Raw genomic sequence first — 20326 nt, 5'->3', positions numbered from 1 at the left:
CTCTATAAAAGCCGACGCACTTGACCCGCTGATCAGATTTTCGACGATCGCCGACTGTGTTCGCCGACTGTGTTCGCCGCTATCGTTGTGCTTTAAGTGTAGCCTGTTTTGTGGGCACAGGTTCGCCCAATAAAAGCTAGTTTTGTCTTTCACAGTACTGCTACTGTGTTCTTTCTTCACCGTCACTACCACGTGACATCTGGTGGAGGTGCTAGTGCGTTCATGTACCGAACGCCCCCGCAAAGCCGCGATCCAAGCCCGAAGCCCGAGGACAAAACCGACACCGCCCAAGACCAGCGTGCTAGCCGCAGACTGCAAGGACTGCCCCCAGAGCACGGACTTCTACCTGAGGCGACAAAGAAGATCGTGGTCGAGACAACCTCAATGGCTGCCCCAGCGTCCTCCGTTATCTTACAACAACCCCGGGACCCACCGACCTTCCATGGAGCAGCGACTGAAGACCCGGAATCCTGGCTGGAGACCTACGAGCGAATCGCGACATTCAACAACTGGGACTCCGACGACAAGCTGCGGCATGTCTACTTCGCCTTAGAAGACGCCGCCAGAACGTGGTTTGAGAACCGGGAGTCGACCTTAACGACATGGGAACTCTTCCGTAGCGGCTTCCTGCGCACCTTTACGAGCGTCGTGCGCAAGGGAAGGCCCGAAGCCATGCTGGACGCCCGAGTTCAGCTACCGAACGAAAACGTTGCTATTTTCACGGAAGAAATGAAACGTCTCTTCCGCCACGCCGACCCGGATATGCCCGAGGAGAAGAAAGTCCGCCTTCTCATGCGTGGTGTGAAGGAAGAACTTTTCGGCGCAATGGTACGAAGCCCACCGAAGACCGTAGAAGAGTTCCTTCGCGAGGCAACCAGCATTGAGAAGACACTCGAAATGCGGAACCGGCAATTCAACCGCCGTACGAGCTCTACCCACTACTCAGGAATTCAATCACTGGCCACAGACGATCTGCGCGAGACCATCAGGGCCATTGTGCGCGAAGAACTGCGCAAGGTCTTGCCTTCGTCGCAGCCTCAAGTGGCCTCGATCGCCGACATCGTGAAAGAAGAGGTGCACCGATCCCTTGGAGTTCCTGAGGTGGCACCAGAATCACCGCAGCCGGAGGCAATGACCTACGCCGCCGCCGTCGCCCGCCGTCAAGGCCCCCCTGCGCGACCGCGCCAGGGTCCTGCAACGCCGCAATTCCGTCGTCCGCCGCCGCCGCCGCCGCAGCCACCACGCCAATACGTCGCCCAGCGCACCTACGCGAGGAAGACGGACATTTGGCGAGCCCCCGACCACCGCCCACTCTGCTATCACTGCGGAGAAGCCGGCCATGTGTACCGCCGATGCCCATACCGCGACCTGGGACTGAGAGGGTTCGCCGTCAACGCGCCGCGTCCATAGCTTGGCGAGCGCCCACGTGAAATCGCCGATTACCTAGCCGCCACTCAGCGGAACTCTCGACGGCCATCCCGTTCACCGTCACCAGGCCGCTACCTGTCACCGCAGCGCCGACCGTACACTGGTCCAGCTCGGGGCCGCTCTGCGAGCCCATATCCGGAAAACTAAAAGCAGCAACCGATGGAGGTGCGGTTGCTGTTGATCGAACTGACGAAGATCCTCCGCCGCCGACGAAGTCGATGACGAAACCATCTCGACGACCTAATGACGACACGCCGCCGTCCCGACGAAGTCAGCAAGCCAAGACTACACTGACGAAAGACGACTTGACGACGCGACGTTCCAGTTTCAGTTCAACACGACGCAGCCGTGATCCGACGCCAAGAGCTAACTGCAACGCCAGACAAAGAACCACCGACCTCGACGTGCTTCTCGACGGCCACGCAGTTATCGCCTTAGTGGACACCGGTGGTGATTACTCCGTCATGAGTGGACACATCGCCGCCCAGTTGAAGAAGGTTAAGACTGCATGGGAAGGCCCTCAAATTCGCACCGCTGGAGGACACCTGATTACGCCGACTGGAATATGCACGGCAAGGATAACCATTCATGACCGGACTTACCCTGCCACCTTCGTTATCCTCCAACAGTGTTCTCGAGACGTCATTCTCGGTATGGACTTCCTGAACCAACACGGCGCAGTCATCGACCTGAAGTCGAAGTGAATAACGCTGTCGGAAGATAAAGCGATACCGCCGGAGAGCCCTCGTAGTCACCACGCCTTGAGTGTGCTCGAAGACCAAGTGAGCATCCCGCCCCGCTCCAGCATTGTTATTTCGGTCGGCACCGAAATACCCGCTGACGTAGAAGGTGTCATCGAAGGCGACCAACGCCTCCTGCTAGACCGCGAAATTTGCGTCGCAAGAGGGATCGCTCGACTGCATGGAGGGAAAACTGAAGTGTTGCTGACAAACTTCAGCCCGGAGTTCAAGCACATCAACAAGGGCACGACGATCGCGTACATCGAGGAAATTGTGGAAACCAGTAATGCGTTTGTCCTCTCGGATTCCGCCACATCTACCCCGACGACCACGGTTCCCGAACCAGACTACGACATTAATCCAAGTCTCCCAGTGATTAAGCAACAGCAGCTCAGAAGTCTGCTCCGACGATACAAAGACTGCTTTTCGACGACATCAAGGATTCGACAAACACCAGTCGCCAAGCATCGCATAATCACCGAGGAGTACGCTCGACCACTCCGCCAAAGCCCTTACCGAGTTTCGCCGCGAGAACACGAAGCTATAAGAGAACAAGTAGACGAAATGCTGCGCGACGACATCATCCAGCCGTCGAAAAGCCCGTGGGCGTCCCCTGTTGTCCTGGTGAAGAAAAAGGACGGAACCCTACGTTTCTGCGTCGATTATCGTCCTCTGAACAAGATCACGAAGAAGGACGTATACCCCCTTCCACGGATAGACGACGCATTGGATCGGCTCTGCAACGCTAAGTACTTCTCCTCGATGGACCTCAAGTCTGGCTATTGGCAAATAGAAGTCGACGAAAGAGATCGCGAAAAGACCGCCTTCATCACCCCAGACGGCCTCTACGAGTTCAAGGTTTATGCCATTTGGACTGTGCTCGGTGCCTGCAACGTTCCAGCGCGTGATGGACACGGTTTTAGCGGGATTGAAATGGCAGACCTGCCTCGTTTACTTGGATGACGTCGTTGTATTCTTCGCCGGAAATTTCGACGATCACCTTAGGCGGCTTGCCACAGTACTAGAGGCCATCAAGTCATCAGGGCTCACTCTGAAGCCAGAAAAATGCCGCTTCGCTTACGACGAGCTTCTGTTCCTAGGCCACGTCATCAGTAAATCCGGAGTACACCCCGACCCGCAGAAAACAGCTGCCATCGCAAAGTTCCCGCAGCCCACCGACAAGAAGGCAGTGCGTAGATTCCTTGGCATGTGTGCCTACTACAGGCGCTTTGTCAAAGACTTTTCACGCATCGCCGAGCCGTTGACACGTCTAGCTAAATGTGATGTTGAGTTCAAGTGGGAAACGCAGCAGGCCGACGCATTTGAAGAACTCAAACGACGCATGCAGTCGCCGCCGGTACTTGCGCACTTCGACGAGTACGCCGATACAGAAATCCATACTGACGCCAGTAGCCTAGGCCTCGGTGCCGTTCTAGTCCAGAGGAAAAACGGAGTCGAACAGGTGATATCTTACGCTAGCCGGTCGCTGTCAAAAGCGGAAGGCACCTATTCTACGACCGAAAAGGAATGCCTCGCCATCGTTTGGGCTACAGCTAAATTTCGCCCTTATCTTTATGGCAGGCCATTCAAAGCCATCAGTGACCATCACGCTTTGTGTTGGCTAGCGAGTATAAAGGATCCTTCAGGGCGACTGGCGCGGTGGAGCCTCAGACTACAAGAATACGACATCACTGTAACCTACAAGTCCGGACGAAAACACTCCGATGCCGATTGCCTATCACGTGCCCCCATTGACCCGCCGCCGCAAGATGACGAAGATGACGACGCCTTCCTTGGCATGATAAGCGCAGAAGACTTCGCTGAGCAGCAACGGGCAGACCCGGAGCTAAAAGGCCTGGTGGAATATTTGGAAGGGCACACCGACGTTGTGTCCAGGGCATTTAAGCGCGGACTATCTTCCTTCACGCTTCAAAACAATCTCCTCGTGAAGAAGAACTTTTCACCAGTCCGCGCCAACTACCTTCTTGTTGTCCCGTCAGGACTTCGTCCAGAAGCATTGCACGCCCTACATGACTATCCGACCGCTGGACACCTCGGTTTTTCCCGGACACTCTCGAGGACACAACAAAAGTATTATTGGCCGCGCCTGACCGCCGACGTCGCCCATTATGTCAGAACATGCCGAGACTGTCAGCGACGTAAGACACCGCCGACAAGGCCAGCCGGATTACTACAGCCAATCGAGCCTCCTTGCCGACCATTCCAGCAGATAGGGATGGACTTGCTGGGACCCTTTCCGACGTCAACAAACGGAAATAAGTGGATCGTCGTGGCGACAGACTGCCTCACCCGCTTCGCTGAAACTAAAGCACTGCCGAAAGGTAGCGCAGCCGAAGTGGCGAAATTTTTTGTCGAAAACATCCTGCTTCGACATGGCGCCCCAGAAGTCCTCATCACCGACAGAGGAACGGCCTTTACAGCGGAGCTCACCCAAGCCATTCTGAAATACAGTCAGACAAGGCACAGGAGGACCACGGCCTACCACCCGCAGACGAATGGCCTTACGGAGCAGCTGAATAAGACCCTCGCCGACATGCTAGCGATGTACATCGACGTCGAACACAAGACCTGGGATGCCGTCCTGCCGTACGTAACATTTGCTTACAACACGGCGGTGCAAGAAACAACAGAGATCACGCCGTTTAAGCTGGTTTACGGCAGGAAGCCGACGACGACGCTCGACGCCATGCTGCCCCACGTCACTGACGAAGAGAATGTTGACGTCGCTAGCTATCTCCAGCGCGCCGAAGAAGCCCGACAGCTCGCCCGCCTACGGATCAAGAACCAACACAGGACCGACAGCCGACGCTACAACCTCCGACGACGCTTTGTTGAGTATCAGCCCGGCGACCGTGTTTGGGTTTGGACACCGATACGCCGACGAGGACTCAGTGAGAAACTACTCCGACGCTATTTCGGACCCTACAAGGTCATCCGACGTACTGGCGCTCTGGACTATGAGGTCGTGCCAGACGCCATTTCGCATTCACAGCGGCGCCGCGCACGATCTGAAGTGGTCCACGTGGTGCGCCTTAAACCATTTTACGGACGCTGACGAAATTCCTTATTTTTTGTTGTTGTTTTCTTTGCTACGGGTGTTTTTATTTCGCTTGTATGTAGCATCGGGTGGATGCTTTTTAAGAGGGGGTATTGACACGTGCACTTATCTTTATCGGGCGACCACGTTTCGCCGCTTAACAACTGTAATCGCACAGCGAGGGACGCGCCTGAATGTATCCGATGTTTCTGGAAAGTTATTGATGCTTCTACCTGGCTATCTGTTGTCGCCGAACCTTGTGTTATCTGATTTCGTCGCGTAACGCGAATGATGTAGAACTTTGTGGAAGGCGCACGGGTCCGAACGATTAGTCTGGAACATTCGACGACTGCTCTATAAAAGCCGACGCACTTGACCCGCTGATCAGATTTTCGACGATCGCCGACTGTGTTCGCCTCTATCGTTGTGCTTTAAGTGTAGCCTGTTTTGTGGGCACAGGTTCGCCCAATAAAAGCTTGTTTTGTCTTTCACAGTACTGCTACTGTGTTCTTTCTTCACCGTCACTACCACGTGACAATATCAATACGCGCTATTCATAATGCAGGATCGTAGGCCCACGGCAGGCGCACTTGCCGTAGAATTTTTCAGCTTTCTGCTCAGCCTCGCACGCCTGTCACGGTTAGCCTGTTTTGTGGAAATAAATATTATTGTATTATTAATGTTATTAGGTATTATAGTTTCTTCACTGTAATTTATAGCAATCATGCAGATTTCTTAAGCTAGTCATGCATTTAACCTGTGTTAGATCAACATTGTTACGACATGCTTATGGGAGTCATTTCAAACTAGATTGCTCAGCCACAGAGAGTACAAATGCCAGCCTCAATGTTTATTCGAATTTGGTATTCCTAAACAGATTATATTGGCAGAATTTTATGCCTGCTTGCATTTCCTGCAATTTAATGTTCAGAGCTGGAAAAACTGATTCCTTTTCTTGCTGTCGAAAGGCTGCTTCAATGTCGATAGCAAGTTTTAATTATTCATTTCGAAAGTGTTAAGCAATGACTATATGTCTGAGCTTATCAATGCGTTTTTGTTCCGCGAACACAACTAAGTTTTCTCTCTCCCTCTCATTGACAGCTATGGAATGAAACCGTTCACTTTCATAAGTATCAGGATGCAAACATTCTGGAGTTTGTCCTGAGCATTTTTCTGCATCCTATAGTGTGCATGTTTGTATCAAGTTCTCGTGTTACAATCGCAGTGATCTGCACATATTGTTATATTGCAACAAACAAATTTATTTCACTTTTTCTTCAAATCTACAATGTGGCCATGCAGTAACGACTCCATTAATAAGCAAAAAAGAAAACTGCAGATTCAGTGTGCGTGTTGGAATCTATGCGAGGTGAAGTTTTTGTCAAGTGGTCAATTAAATGCTGTTAAAGTAACTGCGGTATATACAATTTGTCTTATATTAAACAATCCAACATGTCATCTTTTGCAAGGTTTGCTTATGCACCGCATAGGTCACAACCTTAATGCCATGTAATCTTTATACATTACACTGTGCACAAACCGTACCGAAACGCAAACGGCAGTTAATGTAGATGCACGCTGCGAGACATCAACGCAGTGATGTTTGTTGAGCAAGGAATGGTGCGAGGTGTATGCAGATGAATGAATGACGTGCTTATGTACTTATTTATTTATATACCTCACAGGCTGCAAGGTTGGATTATTATGCTAGGGGGAATAAAAAAGTTGTTACAAAAGGAAGAAGGGCACAACATTAAGAAAAAAAACAGCAAAAAAAGCAGTACCAATCCATTGCATCAACTAGCCCAACGTGTTTTACTGGCACAGCATTATACAATACTTAACAAACAATAACAGAAAAAGTTACTGCACATGCACCCTGTACAGATGCTAAACCAGCGAAGCTGAAATGTGCAGCCCCGGTGTTTATCACTGGGTTAATTCCAATGGTTTATTCAAGTCTTTCTATATTATTGGTTATGTCTGTGTTTCTTAATGAGGTTATGCACATGGTTGGCTTGGGTATATCCCATTGTTTATTTGGAATGCCACACATTGCACTTTGCAACATCACCATCATGGAAAGTGCAATGAGTGGTTCATTGTGTTAATCCAGCGGGTCCATCAAAGTCTTTCTGAATTATGTTACGCACTTGTGTTTTGCAATGCGTTAATCATAATGTTTATGACTCAGTTATGCACTGTAGTTACGAAGTGACACACCGGGACTGCACATTTCATTTAATTAAATACAGGGACACATTTTTGAACCAATTGGGAAGTCGGAGAGAGACTGCTGCACGCGCGCTCTGCTGCTAAAGAGAAACGTCACTATCGGTTCAGCCAATGGCCCACCACACCTCTGCTGTGAAATGATAATGACATCATGATTTTGTCTTAACTCCATCCCCCTCTGTGTCCCTTCCCTGCAATAATATACAGCTAAATGTATGTTTGAAATGCATAAGCATTTCTATGTCTAACCAACAAGAAATCTCTCCGTCCACCATGCAAGATGAATGCAATGGCTCATACCCCTACACTAGGGTTTTTGGGATCGGACCATGAGTGTTTCGCCTAGGCATGCACAGCATCACTGTAAAAAGAATGAACACCTTTTTGCTAGAGACCAAGACAATCATGAGGTGTATTAACAAATGAAAGTTTATTGAACATGCCGAGTAAATGCTGTTTGACAAGCAATAAATCGAATTTACACAAAAAGCAGAAGCAAGATCTGATGTGTGTCCATACAGATCCCAACAGGAAACGCATCCATCTCTGAAAGTGTAACAGCGTCCATGCTGACACAAGATTCTCCCAGTGTATTTGCATCTACAGCATCCATAATTTCTCTAGGCAGCCGATCTCCATAGAATGCTAGCTTCTTCCTCTACAATGCACTCTCCACATCTGAATGTGCATTGTAGAGGAAGAAGCTAGCATTCTGTGCAGATCGGCTGCCTAGAGAAATTACGGTAGCTGCAGATCTAAACATGCTGGGTTAATCTTGTCATCACGGCCTACGTTAGAAATGGATGCATTTCCTGTCAGGAAACGCACATGAATTTTCGCTTCTCCTTTTTGTGCTTGTCAGCGAGTATTTACTCGGTGTGTACATTAAACTTTTGATTGTTAGATCATCTCGGTTTTCTTGTTTGTCCTATGTGTCCTCTGGTGCCATTTGCAGCCAGGCTATTCGCTGTTTTTTTTTTAGACTGCAACAAGTCACCTTAATGGCCCTCATGATACCTTATAAAATCTATTCTTTGGCCAATGTAGCAAGAATGTACAGTGTGAAGCAGTAAGAACAGGGTATGCTAACTTCTGATTAAAAGGTTTATTGTGAAAATGCAGTTATCTATAAAGGTTACCACAAAGTAGTACAGCAGTAAAACCTGAAAAAGACAAGTGCTTGATGAAACCAAACATAAAAGCAGGAAAGGGAGAAAATACATATAGATATACAAGTCCAGGGGAAAAAACATTGTGATCACCAAATGTGCATGTGGCTACCTTCCAGGAAACTGAGTTTTTTTCCCAATGGCATGGAAGTGGAAGAATGTGGTTGCATAAGCAAGCTGTCAGTCTGTCTATTGGAATAACAACAGTGTTTCTTGAAAGGTGCTGGCATGCAGGATTGGCAATTGTAATTATTTTTTTCCTGCACTTGGAATTTTTCTCTATTTTCTTTCTGTAGCATTTTTATTTATGTTTGGCTGCATCAAGCACCAATTTTTATCTATCTTTCAAAGATGTCTTTCTTTTTCTGGGGAAAATTCGGGGAAGGCGGGAGATGGAAATTCAAGACGATGAGCAACATGAGAAGAAGGTGAAAGTAGGAGCCAACATTTCCACAAGTGGGCCTTGAAGAAGACAAGTCCACTTGTCGAAACGTTGGCTCCTGCTTTCACCTTGTTCTCGTTTTGCTCATCGTCCTTTTTTTTCTGGTAATTTATATAACTCGCCACATTTTACAAATGAACCTCAGTTGAATGTTAGTCCTCATCCATATCTAGTGTCATCCTGTTGATACTGCTTCATGCTATGCACTCTTGCAACATTTGTGTGTGTGTGTGTTTGTGTGCGCACGCACACACGCGTGGATTTGGATGTGAGATCGGGCCCTTGGGCAAAGGTACCATTCTTCTCCTGTGCAGCCTTATGAATTCATTAACTATAGTGCAACAGAAATGCGATGGAGAGGAACGAAGTGAGCACACAGAGCGCTTCATTCTTGTCTGTTGTCTATCTGTTGCGCTTTAGTTAATAATGAATACACACAAACTCATCTAGTTTTCAGTTATTATGTCGGGCTTATAAGCCCGCTTGTGTCCTGGAATATCTGCATGGCTATGTATCCTGTAATTTAATTTCTGGCCATGTGCTTGCAAGTCGCGTGTCAATCTCCTGATTTTCCTCACAATCTTGTATGATGTGCAGGCCCAGACAGTTTCTGGTGAATCCATGCAGGGTGTTGTGCAGGGTGTAATCTGCACTGCAAGTGCTGCTTTTATTGCTTTCATTTCAGCTTTTCTAGGTGTAGGATGACCTGGAATGGTACTCACTTATATGGACTTTAGTTTTATGTAGTGTCATATTACTGTTACACTGCTATTGCCAGATCAGTGTACTATATGTGCCTTATATTTGCTTGCATCTTTATGATTAGCAAGCTCCTCTGTGCGTTTGGCAGTTGCATATAGTCTCCTGGCCTAATTCTTTGCCCCCATATTTCACGGTATGGGCCTGTTGTGTTTCAAGTTCAGGTACTCCCGAGGTTGTGTTTGTGAAGGGAGGGGTAGTCGTCTTTGCATCTCATATGCTAGCTGGCATAGTATCATGGGACGAGGTTCTGAGCTCTTGAGACAAAGAATTTGTGCTGCAGGCTGCAACTCTACTCTGTCTAGGTGCTTCTTGGTTACCTCTTTCTCATAGAGGTCTGCAAGTATGGTAAAGTTGGAAAGACCTGTTATTACTACCCGATGCCTGTATTCGATGAGTTGTCTTTATGTGCTGTTGGTAATTCATACCGTACCATACCTTGGGCACAAGCACAGCATCTGCAATTTCCTATAGTATCCACTTGTCCAACCCCATTATTTCGAGATTATTCTTTTCACCAGGTGTGGAATTTGCGTCCAGGCATTGCATAATTGTTTCACCCACGTGCTGACTCTGCCGTCATGGGCTTACACTAGCTGTGGATTTGTGGATGTTGACTTGCGGGCATATTTGTCCAGCTATGTGGATCACAATGTGCAATTTGGGGTAGTTCTTAATTCTAGTCTTTCTTTTTTTTTCCGACGTCGATATGAGCTGGCTTATCAGAAAGCGAGAGGCCCGACTGGCCAAGAAAGTCTGCAGTGTTGTCGTGGCCTTGTTGCATCATTCTTGATTTCTGTATAAGATAGCTTCCCCATAGACTGTAATACACCATAGGCTGTAGTGTTTCTTGTAGTATGTCCGTGTTGTTGGTGTGTGTGGGCCAAATGTACCTCCAACTCTCACCTGGAATTTTCTGTCTTTCAGAAAGTTACTGTTTAAGTGCTCTACCAGAAATGTTTTTGCTCATCGTTCCTCTTATTAGAGCAGCATGAGGTACTGCTGTTAAAAGCCTCTTCACTCTCTTCATTCTTTCATAAGCGGTATTACACAATGTCCTGCAATAAAGTTTCTGCTCCTTATGGCCCACTCATATCTGCCAGAAGGGACAACTCTTGAAAAAGGTTTTCTTTGTACCATGTGTGCGACGTAGTATGAGCATTCATGCCTTGACATTTATACATCTGTAGAATCAGCTTCCTGACACAGTACTTGCTATACCTGATCATGCTTACTTGTGCAGTGCTGTTGAACAATACATGTTGATGCAATGAATATTTACACACTCAAATTATCACGAAAGATGGTTGTTTTACAATTCTGCCCTTTGCTTTCTTTTGGTGTTAGATTTTGCATAAGCATGCCCCCCTATGCAATAGTATTTTGAAGTGTAAGGGTTCAATAAAAGGTGATGAACTAAATCTAAGTGCAATAGCTTTTTTTCTCACCTATGACTCCCATCGAAATGCAACTTCTGAGGCTGGCAAATCAATCCCTCGCCTTGTGTTAGTAGCAGGATGCTATAGCCACAGTGGCAGGTGAACAAATTGAAGAACAATATTTCTGTCTATAATTTTTTTTCTTGCCTGTATGTAAGTAAAGTTTGGAATAAGTTTGTCATTGCAAAAAAGCCCAGTTTGTGGTCTTTTATTGAATAAACCACATATTGTGTATAGTTGAAATGCAGAAATTTGTTCTAAAATCCTTGGGTGATATATGTTCTTGCAAGTAGCATGGTATTTCATTACTTATAAAGATAGTAATCGCAGCGGATATCGTTATATGGGTTTACACACTAATATATGTGATCACAAACTTATTAGAAACTTACTAGAAACATGCAAGGCATGAATGTTTCTGCACACTTGATCAGCTGTGAACGTGCAAGAACTGCTTGTACTGGCCGACTTCATAGCGCAGTTTTGATTTACTTTTCTTGAGCGTGTCGTTTTATACTGTTTTATCCCCACCTTAGATATGCCTCATCAGGCATATCTAATCCATCTTCTCGAGTCGATCCAAAACCGTGCTGCACGTTTCATTGCCAGAGATTATAGCCCATTTTCGAGCGTAACTAACATCAAGCTGTCGTTGTCACTTTCATCTTTGGAATCGCGCAGGAATATAGCATTACTTTGTCTTCTGCACAAAATCATGCATAATGTACGCCCATCTACTTTACCACTCGTTCGTCCCTCCCGCACATCTAGACGCCTGCATAATCATCTCAGTTTCCAACGCATCTTCGGTCACACCAACGCATTCAACTGCTCAGCTTTGCCACGTGCGATTGCACTGTGGAATGGTCTTCCTGATAACCCCGCTGACATTAATGACCCATTAACCTTCAGACAAAAAATCACTGCATATTTGGCTAGTACTTAGCTAAAAACTACTATCTGTTCAGTTTTGTTACTTTTAACTTTATTGTTATTTATTTATGTAAGCATTTGTTCTAAGGTTGTTTGCTTTACTGTATACTGAAAAGCTAACACCTGTTCGTTTACCTTCCTTGCTTTTTATCTTTGTTTACTTTGCGTACTTTGTTTATTATTTGATTCTCTTTTTTTGTTCATACTTATGTAACAAAAGCTATGTTTTTGCTCCGCATTTGTTATCTGTACCGCCCCCCTTACGCAATACTCCTTCTGGAGCCTGTGAGGTATATGAAATAAATAAATAAACAGGCCGTTTGCCTGCTTTTCGCATTATTGCACGAGTTCTACATGATTGTGCAGGAGGGTACGTTGTCAATGTGCCACTATAGCAAGCAGTTTACTTAATCTACTAGCTGTACAGTTAATTACCTTGCAGAGCAAGTGTTCATACAGATGCAGTAAGGATACAAAGTCCGCAACATAGTCAATGTTTATTGGTTTCTGCGCAAGAAAAAAAAAAACAATTCTCCAGAGTAGAGGTGCGTGCAGCTCGTCTCTGGAGAATTTCTCTGGAGTAGCAACTTAACGTACGTGCATGTAATAATTTATTCAAGCCACGGATTTAATGCTATCGTAGCAAATTCATTACGATAGCCTACACTTTTGCTCTGTCAAATTTAATAAGAGGAAAGATAAGCTTTCAAGATGCATCGGGAAATTCATGCTTGAAAATCGACAAGAAAATGCAACTGAACGGTACCGCGTTCAGCGCAACGTTGAAACTTCGGGTACTCTGCTGTCTTGTCATTTGCCCTTACCGAGGTTGAAATAATTCAAGCTGCTCCGTAAGCGCGATTTTTGCATGCTACTCAACAAAAGAAAATTGTGACGACCTCGTCGTGTGCTGGGGATCGAACACCTCCTAGGACTGACAACTCGCAAAGGCGCACGAAGCAAACGTGAAAATGCACTTCATTTGCTGTGTAGCGTGTCAACAAACGCATAGCAATAGGAGAATGCAATCTGTACAAGTTTTTTATTCTCCCTTAATTCGCGCACGTACCTAATTCGACGATCCACGTCTCCGCGATTGCACTTGTCGTGCGAGACGCCATCAAAACAAACCGGCGAAATAGCTCCGTTGGCAGCTCTCCGCCCAATTTCGACGGAAAATCGCAGCGATCGGTGCGATGGTGCGACTGTGCGACCAACCGGTTGGTCGCAGCCGAAAATCGGGGCGACGGCACTGCGACTGCGATTTTCATCGCAAACGACGGAAATCGCACTTCCGGTGCGACGAAAATCGCATCATGTGAAACAGGCTTGAGAATGAACGCGAACGTGAGTATCAGGAACGTAAGCACGAGCGTGAGCAAAAGTATGAGAGAGAGAAGGCAGCACTGATCAAAGAGATACAGTATTGTGATCAGTTAATGGCACAGAGACAACGGCTGTCTGAGAATTCTGTAGGTAGTACAGAGCGAAAGAAGGAGGCAGCATCGAGCGGATTTTCACCAAAAGCCGACGACAAGAGTAGTGCCTGTGAGATTGGCTGCAGATTCATAAGTGAAGGGAAAAGGCTAGCTGCTGACGATGCCTTAGTGGCAACAGAGGCCGTTAAAGGCCGTAGTGAGAGCGACGAGGTGCTGTGCCAACAGAGGACTGTAGAGACAGCTAGGCCAGCTGCGAACAAATTGGCACAGTTACCGCGTGTGTGCGTCGCTTGTAATCTTAGCGAGGTTGTTGCTAGCGAAGAAAAGGGTACTGCTGACCCGACAGACGCGAGCACCCATGTAGAGCCAGATGTGCGTGCAGAAGTGAAGTGCGAACTGGACGATGTAGTTGAGAGTAGTTCTCGGGATGGCGAGCTCCGTAGTTCACGAGAGAACAACTGCATTGTTCAGGGATCGGTGCAGCTCTCCGCCAGTCTAGATAGCCTAGATAGGGATGATTCCGTTGTTAATCATTCGGACTGTGCGCGTGAGATAGCGATCGATACCGACGGGCTGTGTGCCGATGCACAGCGTGAGCTGGGCAATGTAGTAGAGGGCAGTTCGCAAGAGTGCGAGTTGTCTAACTCGAGTAAAGCCTGCTGCATTGTGCCAGAGTCGGTTGAGCTGTCCGCCAGTCGAGGCAGAGAGAGTGTAGATTTAAATGTAAATCACTCAGACTGTGCGGGTAAGAGACCGATCCGGGCCGACGAAATGTGTACCGGCCAGCACGAGGCACGGGAAGGCGACATGAAAGCGAGTGCAAAGAGAAAGCGCCGTAAAAAGAAGCGCGGTAAAGACTGAAAGACGGTAACCAATGTAGCGCCGCCAAAGATGGCGAGAAACCCAAAAGGGCAGGGCACGAGGAAAAAGGTGCGGTCGTCACGCACGATGTTGACGCATCGAAAACGTTCAAGCCACCTGTCAAAAGGAGACCGAGAAGCATGTTCTGCACGGACGCGGACAAAGGGCAGGGGGCTGTTAAACTCCTCGTCGTTCCGTAGTTCTTTTTATAGCTCAGCGTGCAGTTCGAAGAAGCGCAAGGTGGCAAGACGAGACCAGGTGGGGAGTAGCGACGCGGTCAGTCGAGTTTGTGAGGAAAGCGGGGCGCCAGTACGCAAATTTGCAGGAGACCATAACGTCTTGGGGGAGCTGATAGTGAGTCAGCCCTTTTGTTGTCCCTCGGTAGCCAGTGTGGCTTTGAAACCGCGACCACCTCGAGTCCGACTCAAAGTATGAGTCAGACATAAGCGTTTGGAAAAGGAAGGCCAAGAGCGCTTCCGTAGAAATGAAGTGTTTGTTTTTTATTTTGAGCATCTGAAGGTTTTCGCGATTTGAGACTAGGATTTCTTTCAATGTGCAAGGTTTGAGCTTTGTTTGTGTTTTCGTTTGAGAAGCTCCGAGATTTGAAAGATGCGTTTTATGTAAACATGTAGTCTCGCGAGTGTTAGTTAATGAGTAAATAGGCTTCTTTTTGTGCGTGAGTAACCTGAAGGTCAAGGTTATCGTTGAGAGGCCTATCGTAACGCGCGTGTGTGTTATTTAACCTTCTTTCTTTTTAAGTGTTTTTGAATTTTCTAAGGTTAACCGCGTAGGTTTTCGGTGAGTGCATGATTTGCACTGAGAAGCGTTCTTAGTTCCATTAGCGCGTGTCCTGTGTGGACGGAAGGAAGCAGTTTTATGACTGGGTTGCTGGTGTGTGTTGAGGGCAGCCGTATTCTGACTTCTTTAGTGAGCGTGCTTGGAAAGAGTTAGTAGAAGACGCATCATTTTAAGAGTTCTGCGGAGTGTCTAAGTCCCGCAAATTTAATTGTTCGTTTAAGTCACGTGTCCTAGAGGGACTAAAGGAAGAAACGTGAGTAAGCGTAATGAAGAGTTTGCCTACGACACAAGTATGCGTTCTGAATAGTGACCACAAGGCTAGTGCACTTGTGATTACGTACTTGTGAGGTTGACCAGATTGTTCAGTGGCACCGATACGTGCGATAAGTACGCCACTGCGATAGGTTGAAAGCATGCTGTTCGTGTAGTTAGGCCACTTAAGTTATGTTCAGCTGTTTTCATTTGTTGTTTGCAACGTCAACGACCCTTTGTTTTCCAACAGCAATAGTACTCTGGTCTTGTCGGCATTCGGGGAGAAATGGATAGCTGTTCGGAAGGGTGGTTGGAACTGTTTAGTCAAAATTGGGGAAATAAAAGATCAGGGTTCATTTTGACTCAGTAATTGCCTGGCGAGTAAGGGGTGAAGAGCCTGCGCTTACACGTGGTGCAGCGCTTTGTTGTTTTGCTTGCTTGACGTATGTTCTCCAGGGCCCAGGATCCCGAAGTTCGTCAAACGAGGCTCGACACCAATACCCTGCAGGTTCTTTCAGCGTTCCTCATGGCCAGCGAATTGTGTTCACCGGCCATTCAGAACAACCGGGGCGAGGACGAGCTGTTAGATGTGGCGCCGTTTCCTGAGGCTACTTCAGTTCCCACGGACCACATCGAATCGCAGCACATTCCAGAGGAGCGCTCGAGCCAACATGTTCACGTGCAAACAAGTTCGTACGCCGCCGGTAGAGCTATTCAATGCTTGACTTTTGCAGAAAACGAAGGGATAGCCCGGCATTGTTGCAAGGAAAGTGGGTCCCGGAACAAGACGGCTGCGATGTACCGGGAAGGCCTGGCAGCGTCGCCCCCACCTGGCTTTTGTGATGGCGATCAAGCAAGGGGGACCAAGCGGCGACTCTCTCCGCCTGGTGTGGCACCGCGGCACGGGCGCCAACCATTGGCCGAAAATGGCGTCATCTGAGCGGACTCTCCCATTGGTCAAGGATGACGCGACTTCCCGTGCTCGAAGGGTTTATAAGAAGCATTCCAGAGATACCAGAGCATTCTGGAGAATTCCCTGATTCACCTCTCTCGAACTTCTTGCCGCGGGCCGCGGCGTCCGAGTTGCTGCCGGCCCGTAATGACTGTACGACTGTTACTTGACTCTCACCTCACTGTATATAATGTAAAATAAACCCTCCCAAGTTTTGTTTTCATCCCGAAATCCGACCCGAAACCCCTACAGCCCGTTATTGCAATATCTTCGGTATCGGCCTACGTATGGGGAGTTCTTAATGCCTGCTTCACCTCCGCCGCGGGTGGACCCGGTATTGCAATATATTCGGGATCGGCTTACGTGTGGGCGGTTCTTAATGCCTGCTTCACCTCAACCGCTTATTCCTTCCTCCGAATTGTACCAGAATCTCTACTCTAGCGTTCCTAGAATCGACGCCGTAGTCGCCAATTGCTTGTTCTCCAGCCTGCTTTTTCCTCACTTTTGCATTGAAGTCGCCCATTACTATAATATACTGAGTTTGTACTTTTCTCATCGATAATTCAACATATTCATAAAACTGATCTACTTCCTCATCGTCGTGACTGGACGTTGGAGGGTAGGTTTGTACTACCTTTTACCTATACCTCTTATTAAGCTTGATTGCGAATACAGTTACCCTCTCATTAATGCTGTAGAATTCGTCAATGTTGCCCGCTATGTCCTTACGGATTACGAATCCTACTCCGTATTGCTTCTGATCTAGGAGACCTCTATAGGAGAGGACATGTCGGTTGTTCATCAATGTATAAGCCTCACCGGTTCTTCCAATCTCATTAAGGCCGATTATATCCCAAACAATCTCTGATAATACCTCAAAGAGTCCTGCTAAGCTATTCTTAATAAATTATTAAAAACGAAACGAAAAGCCTTTCTTTGCACTATTTCCAGTGTGTCAATATTTGTTTGTTTTTTGCGTGGGTCTCAAATGATGACAACGTCATCAAGTCTTGGTAGTATAATATTCTTGTATGCCAGCAGACGCACTTGAAATTTTGATAGCTTAAGCACTCTTCGAAGGAAGTACAGCTTACGGCATGCGTTGCTGGTTACAAAATTCATGTTTAGTCTAATTCAGGTTATTGCACATCCAAGCACCTAAATACTTATACTCTGTAACCCCACAGAGCTACACATCATTAGCAAAATAGACGAAGGTAACAAGGTTCTTCTTTTTCATAATTTTTATAAATGCTGTTTTGTTAATGTTAATGGACATTTGCCGGGCTTCTCATCATGCTCAAAGTTTCTGAAATGCCCGCTTTAGTATTAGTTCAGCAGCAGAGTTGTTGACAGTGGAGTACAGCACACAGTCATCGGTAAACAGTTTTATGCTAACAGAGACATCACGTAGAATGCCATTAATTATTATTAGGAAAAGTATTAGCCCAAGCACCAAGCCTTGTCGGACGCCATAGTCAACTGGAGGTTGGCTTGACGGGTTATGTTTCAAAACGACATGTTCCTGCATATTGCTAAGTCAAGCATTCAGCGAAGTTTCAAGTTGTTTGTTCTGTAGTGTATTTCTAGCTTAAATATGGGAATTTTTGTGCAAAACTTTGTCGAAAGTCTTTTCAAAGTCTATAACAATTGCGTCAATTCATCCATTATTAGTGTGTTATTTGAGTTGGCGAAATCATGCAGCGCTTCCACAAGCTGCCTGGAAGTCGAAATCCTTTTTTTTTTAACCGATGCTGGCATTCAGTTAGTACTTCATGTTTCTTGTTCCTTTTATGTTTCTTTCTGTTTCTATCTTGGAGGCAATCTGCGCTGGGTTCGAAGGCTAACCGGGCGGACATAGCTGATGGCTCGTGAGCTGTGCTCTGGCGCGCCTAGTTCGCGCTGAAGCAGCACGAAGGGGAATGCACTCGCCGCCGCTCGCGCCAGCGAGTGCGTTGGTGTTTGCATGTGCACGCGTGCCAACGTGCATGTTAATTCAGGTAGCAAGCGAATGTTTACCGCAGATTATACAGCCGATAAAACGACAAACGGGCACTTCTTATAATCTGCGATAGCACATTATCTAATAATGCGATAGCACATTATCTAATAATGTGCTATCGCAAACAATGCTTCGCCTGTCGGGCGAAACTATGACTTTTTGTCTGCAAGGACAAGCTAATGGGTTCGTTCTTTTAAAAGTCCGGCCTCTGTTTAAGGGATCCCTTGTTGTTTTGCTTGATCACGTGAAATGTGTCCGCTTAGTATACAGTAGTGCGACTTACCGTGGATGACGCCGAAAAGCAGAGAGATGTAGAAGACGTCAGAGATGAAAAAGCACAAAGCCACGGACACCGATGAGATGGCCGATGACAGCAGGATGATGTTGCGGATGGGGAAGAACTTAGACAGGAAGCCGAAAGCGGGCGCTGTGACATTAACAGAAAGAAGTGTTAGCATCAGTTTTGCGGCATGATATGACAACACACAGCAATTAGTCACCAGGTACTTGCGCAAATAAAAGTAGGAAGTTTGCAAATCCGTAACTCTGCAGCAACAGCAGATATCGCAGTTTTGTAAGCATTGTGCGTTAGGTTCTTAAGATATTAGCTTTCTCTAAATCAGTGGCTACCAAACTTTCTTGGCTAAAGGGCCATATTGCCTACCAGGAGCGGTATTGAAGGCCGGTAATCAATCAGTAATAAATAAATAAATAAATAAATAAATAAATAAATAAATAAATAAATAAATAAATAAACAAATAAATAAATAAATAAATAAATAAATAATTAAATAAATAAATAAATTAATTGAACAGCCAGTATAAATTCGCACACATAAATAGATGTACTGGAAGTGGAATAAAATAAACTATATTTCAAATCTGGCGATTATCGCGCACTGAATGCGGTCGCTGTTCATTACCGATACCCGGTACGAAATATTCAGGATCGCACTGCCTTTATAACAGGCAGAACTATATATTATAAAATCGATCTTCTGAAAGCGTATCAGCATATCTCCGGTGAGCCAACCAACATTCTAAAAACTGCTAGAACTAGCCCGTGTGGCTTTTTTGAGTATTTACGCATGCCTTTCCATTTGGGCAACGCAGCTCAAACCATTCAGCGTTTTATAGACGAAGTCACCACAGGCCTACCATGTTGTTTTGCCTACATGGATGATCTCGTCGCCAGCAGCGATGCTGAAAGCCACTAAAGCACCTCTACATCAACTTTTCATTCGACTTCATGATTAGGATCTTGTCATAAATGTTGACAAATGTCAGTTTGGGGTTCCGCAAATCGATTTGCTCGGCCATCACACCCAAAATAATGGCATCACTCCGCTGCCTGACAAGGTACAAGCGATCATGGTGCAAGGTGCAAGCGACCTGCCACCAAAGTGCACACGTAGCTTGCGAGGTTTTCTCGGCCTCATGAATTTTACCGCCGTTTCATCCATGTATGCTATAAGTTGGTGCATAGCCGACAACCACCACCTGCTGTGCCCAGCATTGAAAGCACCTCGCTGCAGCGGGACTTTCGCCGCATAACCCTAGCAATTACGCTGCTTGGACGCAGGGACCACATCATCGATCGCACTTGGACTTCTATAGATCCGTAAATCTCTTTTCATTCGTTTAATCATCCTTATTCGCCCGCATCCCATACCCCTGCATGCCCTGAGGCATTTACCCTCGCATTAGAAAAAAGTTGGTGCAGCCTCTTGAAGCATTCCTTTCCATTTCAAAAGCTGAGTCTACCACACTTCCTTGGGACACGGCCTTTGATCAAGCTTTTGCCGCCGTTAAGACCGAA

At 46.8% G+C, this 20326-nt stretch overlaps 1 protein-coding gene across 2 annotated transcripts in view; it reads right to left on the bottom strand.

Moving 5' to 3' along the window:
• Nucleotides 1-20326, bottom strand: part of LOC139056421 (monocarboxylate transporter 3-like) — a 168193-nt gene that overhangs the window by 64506 nt on the left and 83361 nt on the right. For both annotated transcript variants that reach the window (XM_070534643.1, XM_070534644.1), the window contains exon 2: nt 18791-18934. In XM_070534643.1, coding sequence (XP_070390744.1) covers nt 18791-18934 — 144 coding nt within the window. The remainder of the gene's footprint in view (nt 1-18790; nt 18935-20326) is intronic.

Source organism: Dermacentor albipictus, chromosome 2 (assembly GCF_038994185.2).
Source record: "Dermacentor albipictus isolate Rhodes 1998 colony chromosome 2, USDA_Dalb.pri_finalv2, whole genome shotgun sequence".
Taxonomy (NCBI): domain Eukaryota; kingdom Metazoa; phylum Arthropoda; class Arachnida; order Ixodida; family Ixodidae; genus Dermacentor; species Dermacentor albipictus.
Note: the sequence above shows the minus strand (reverse complement) of the source record. Positions and strands in the feature narration are given on the sequence as shown.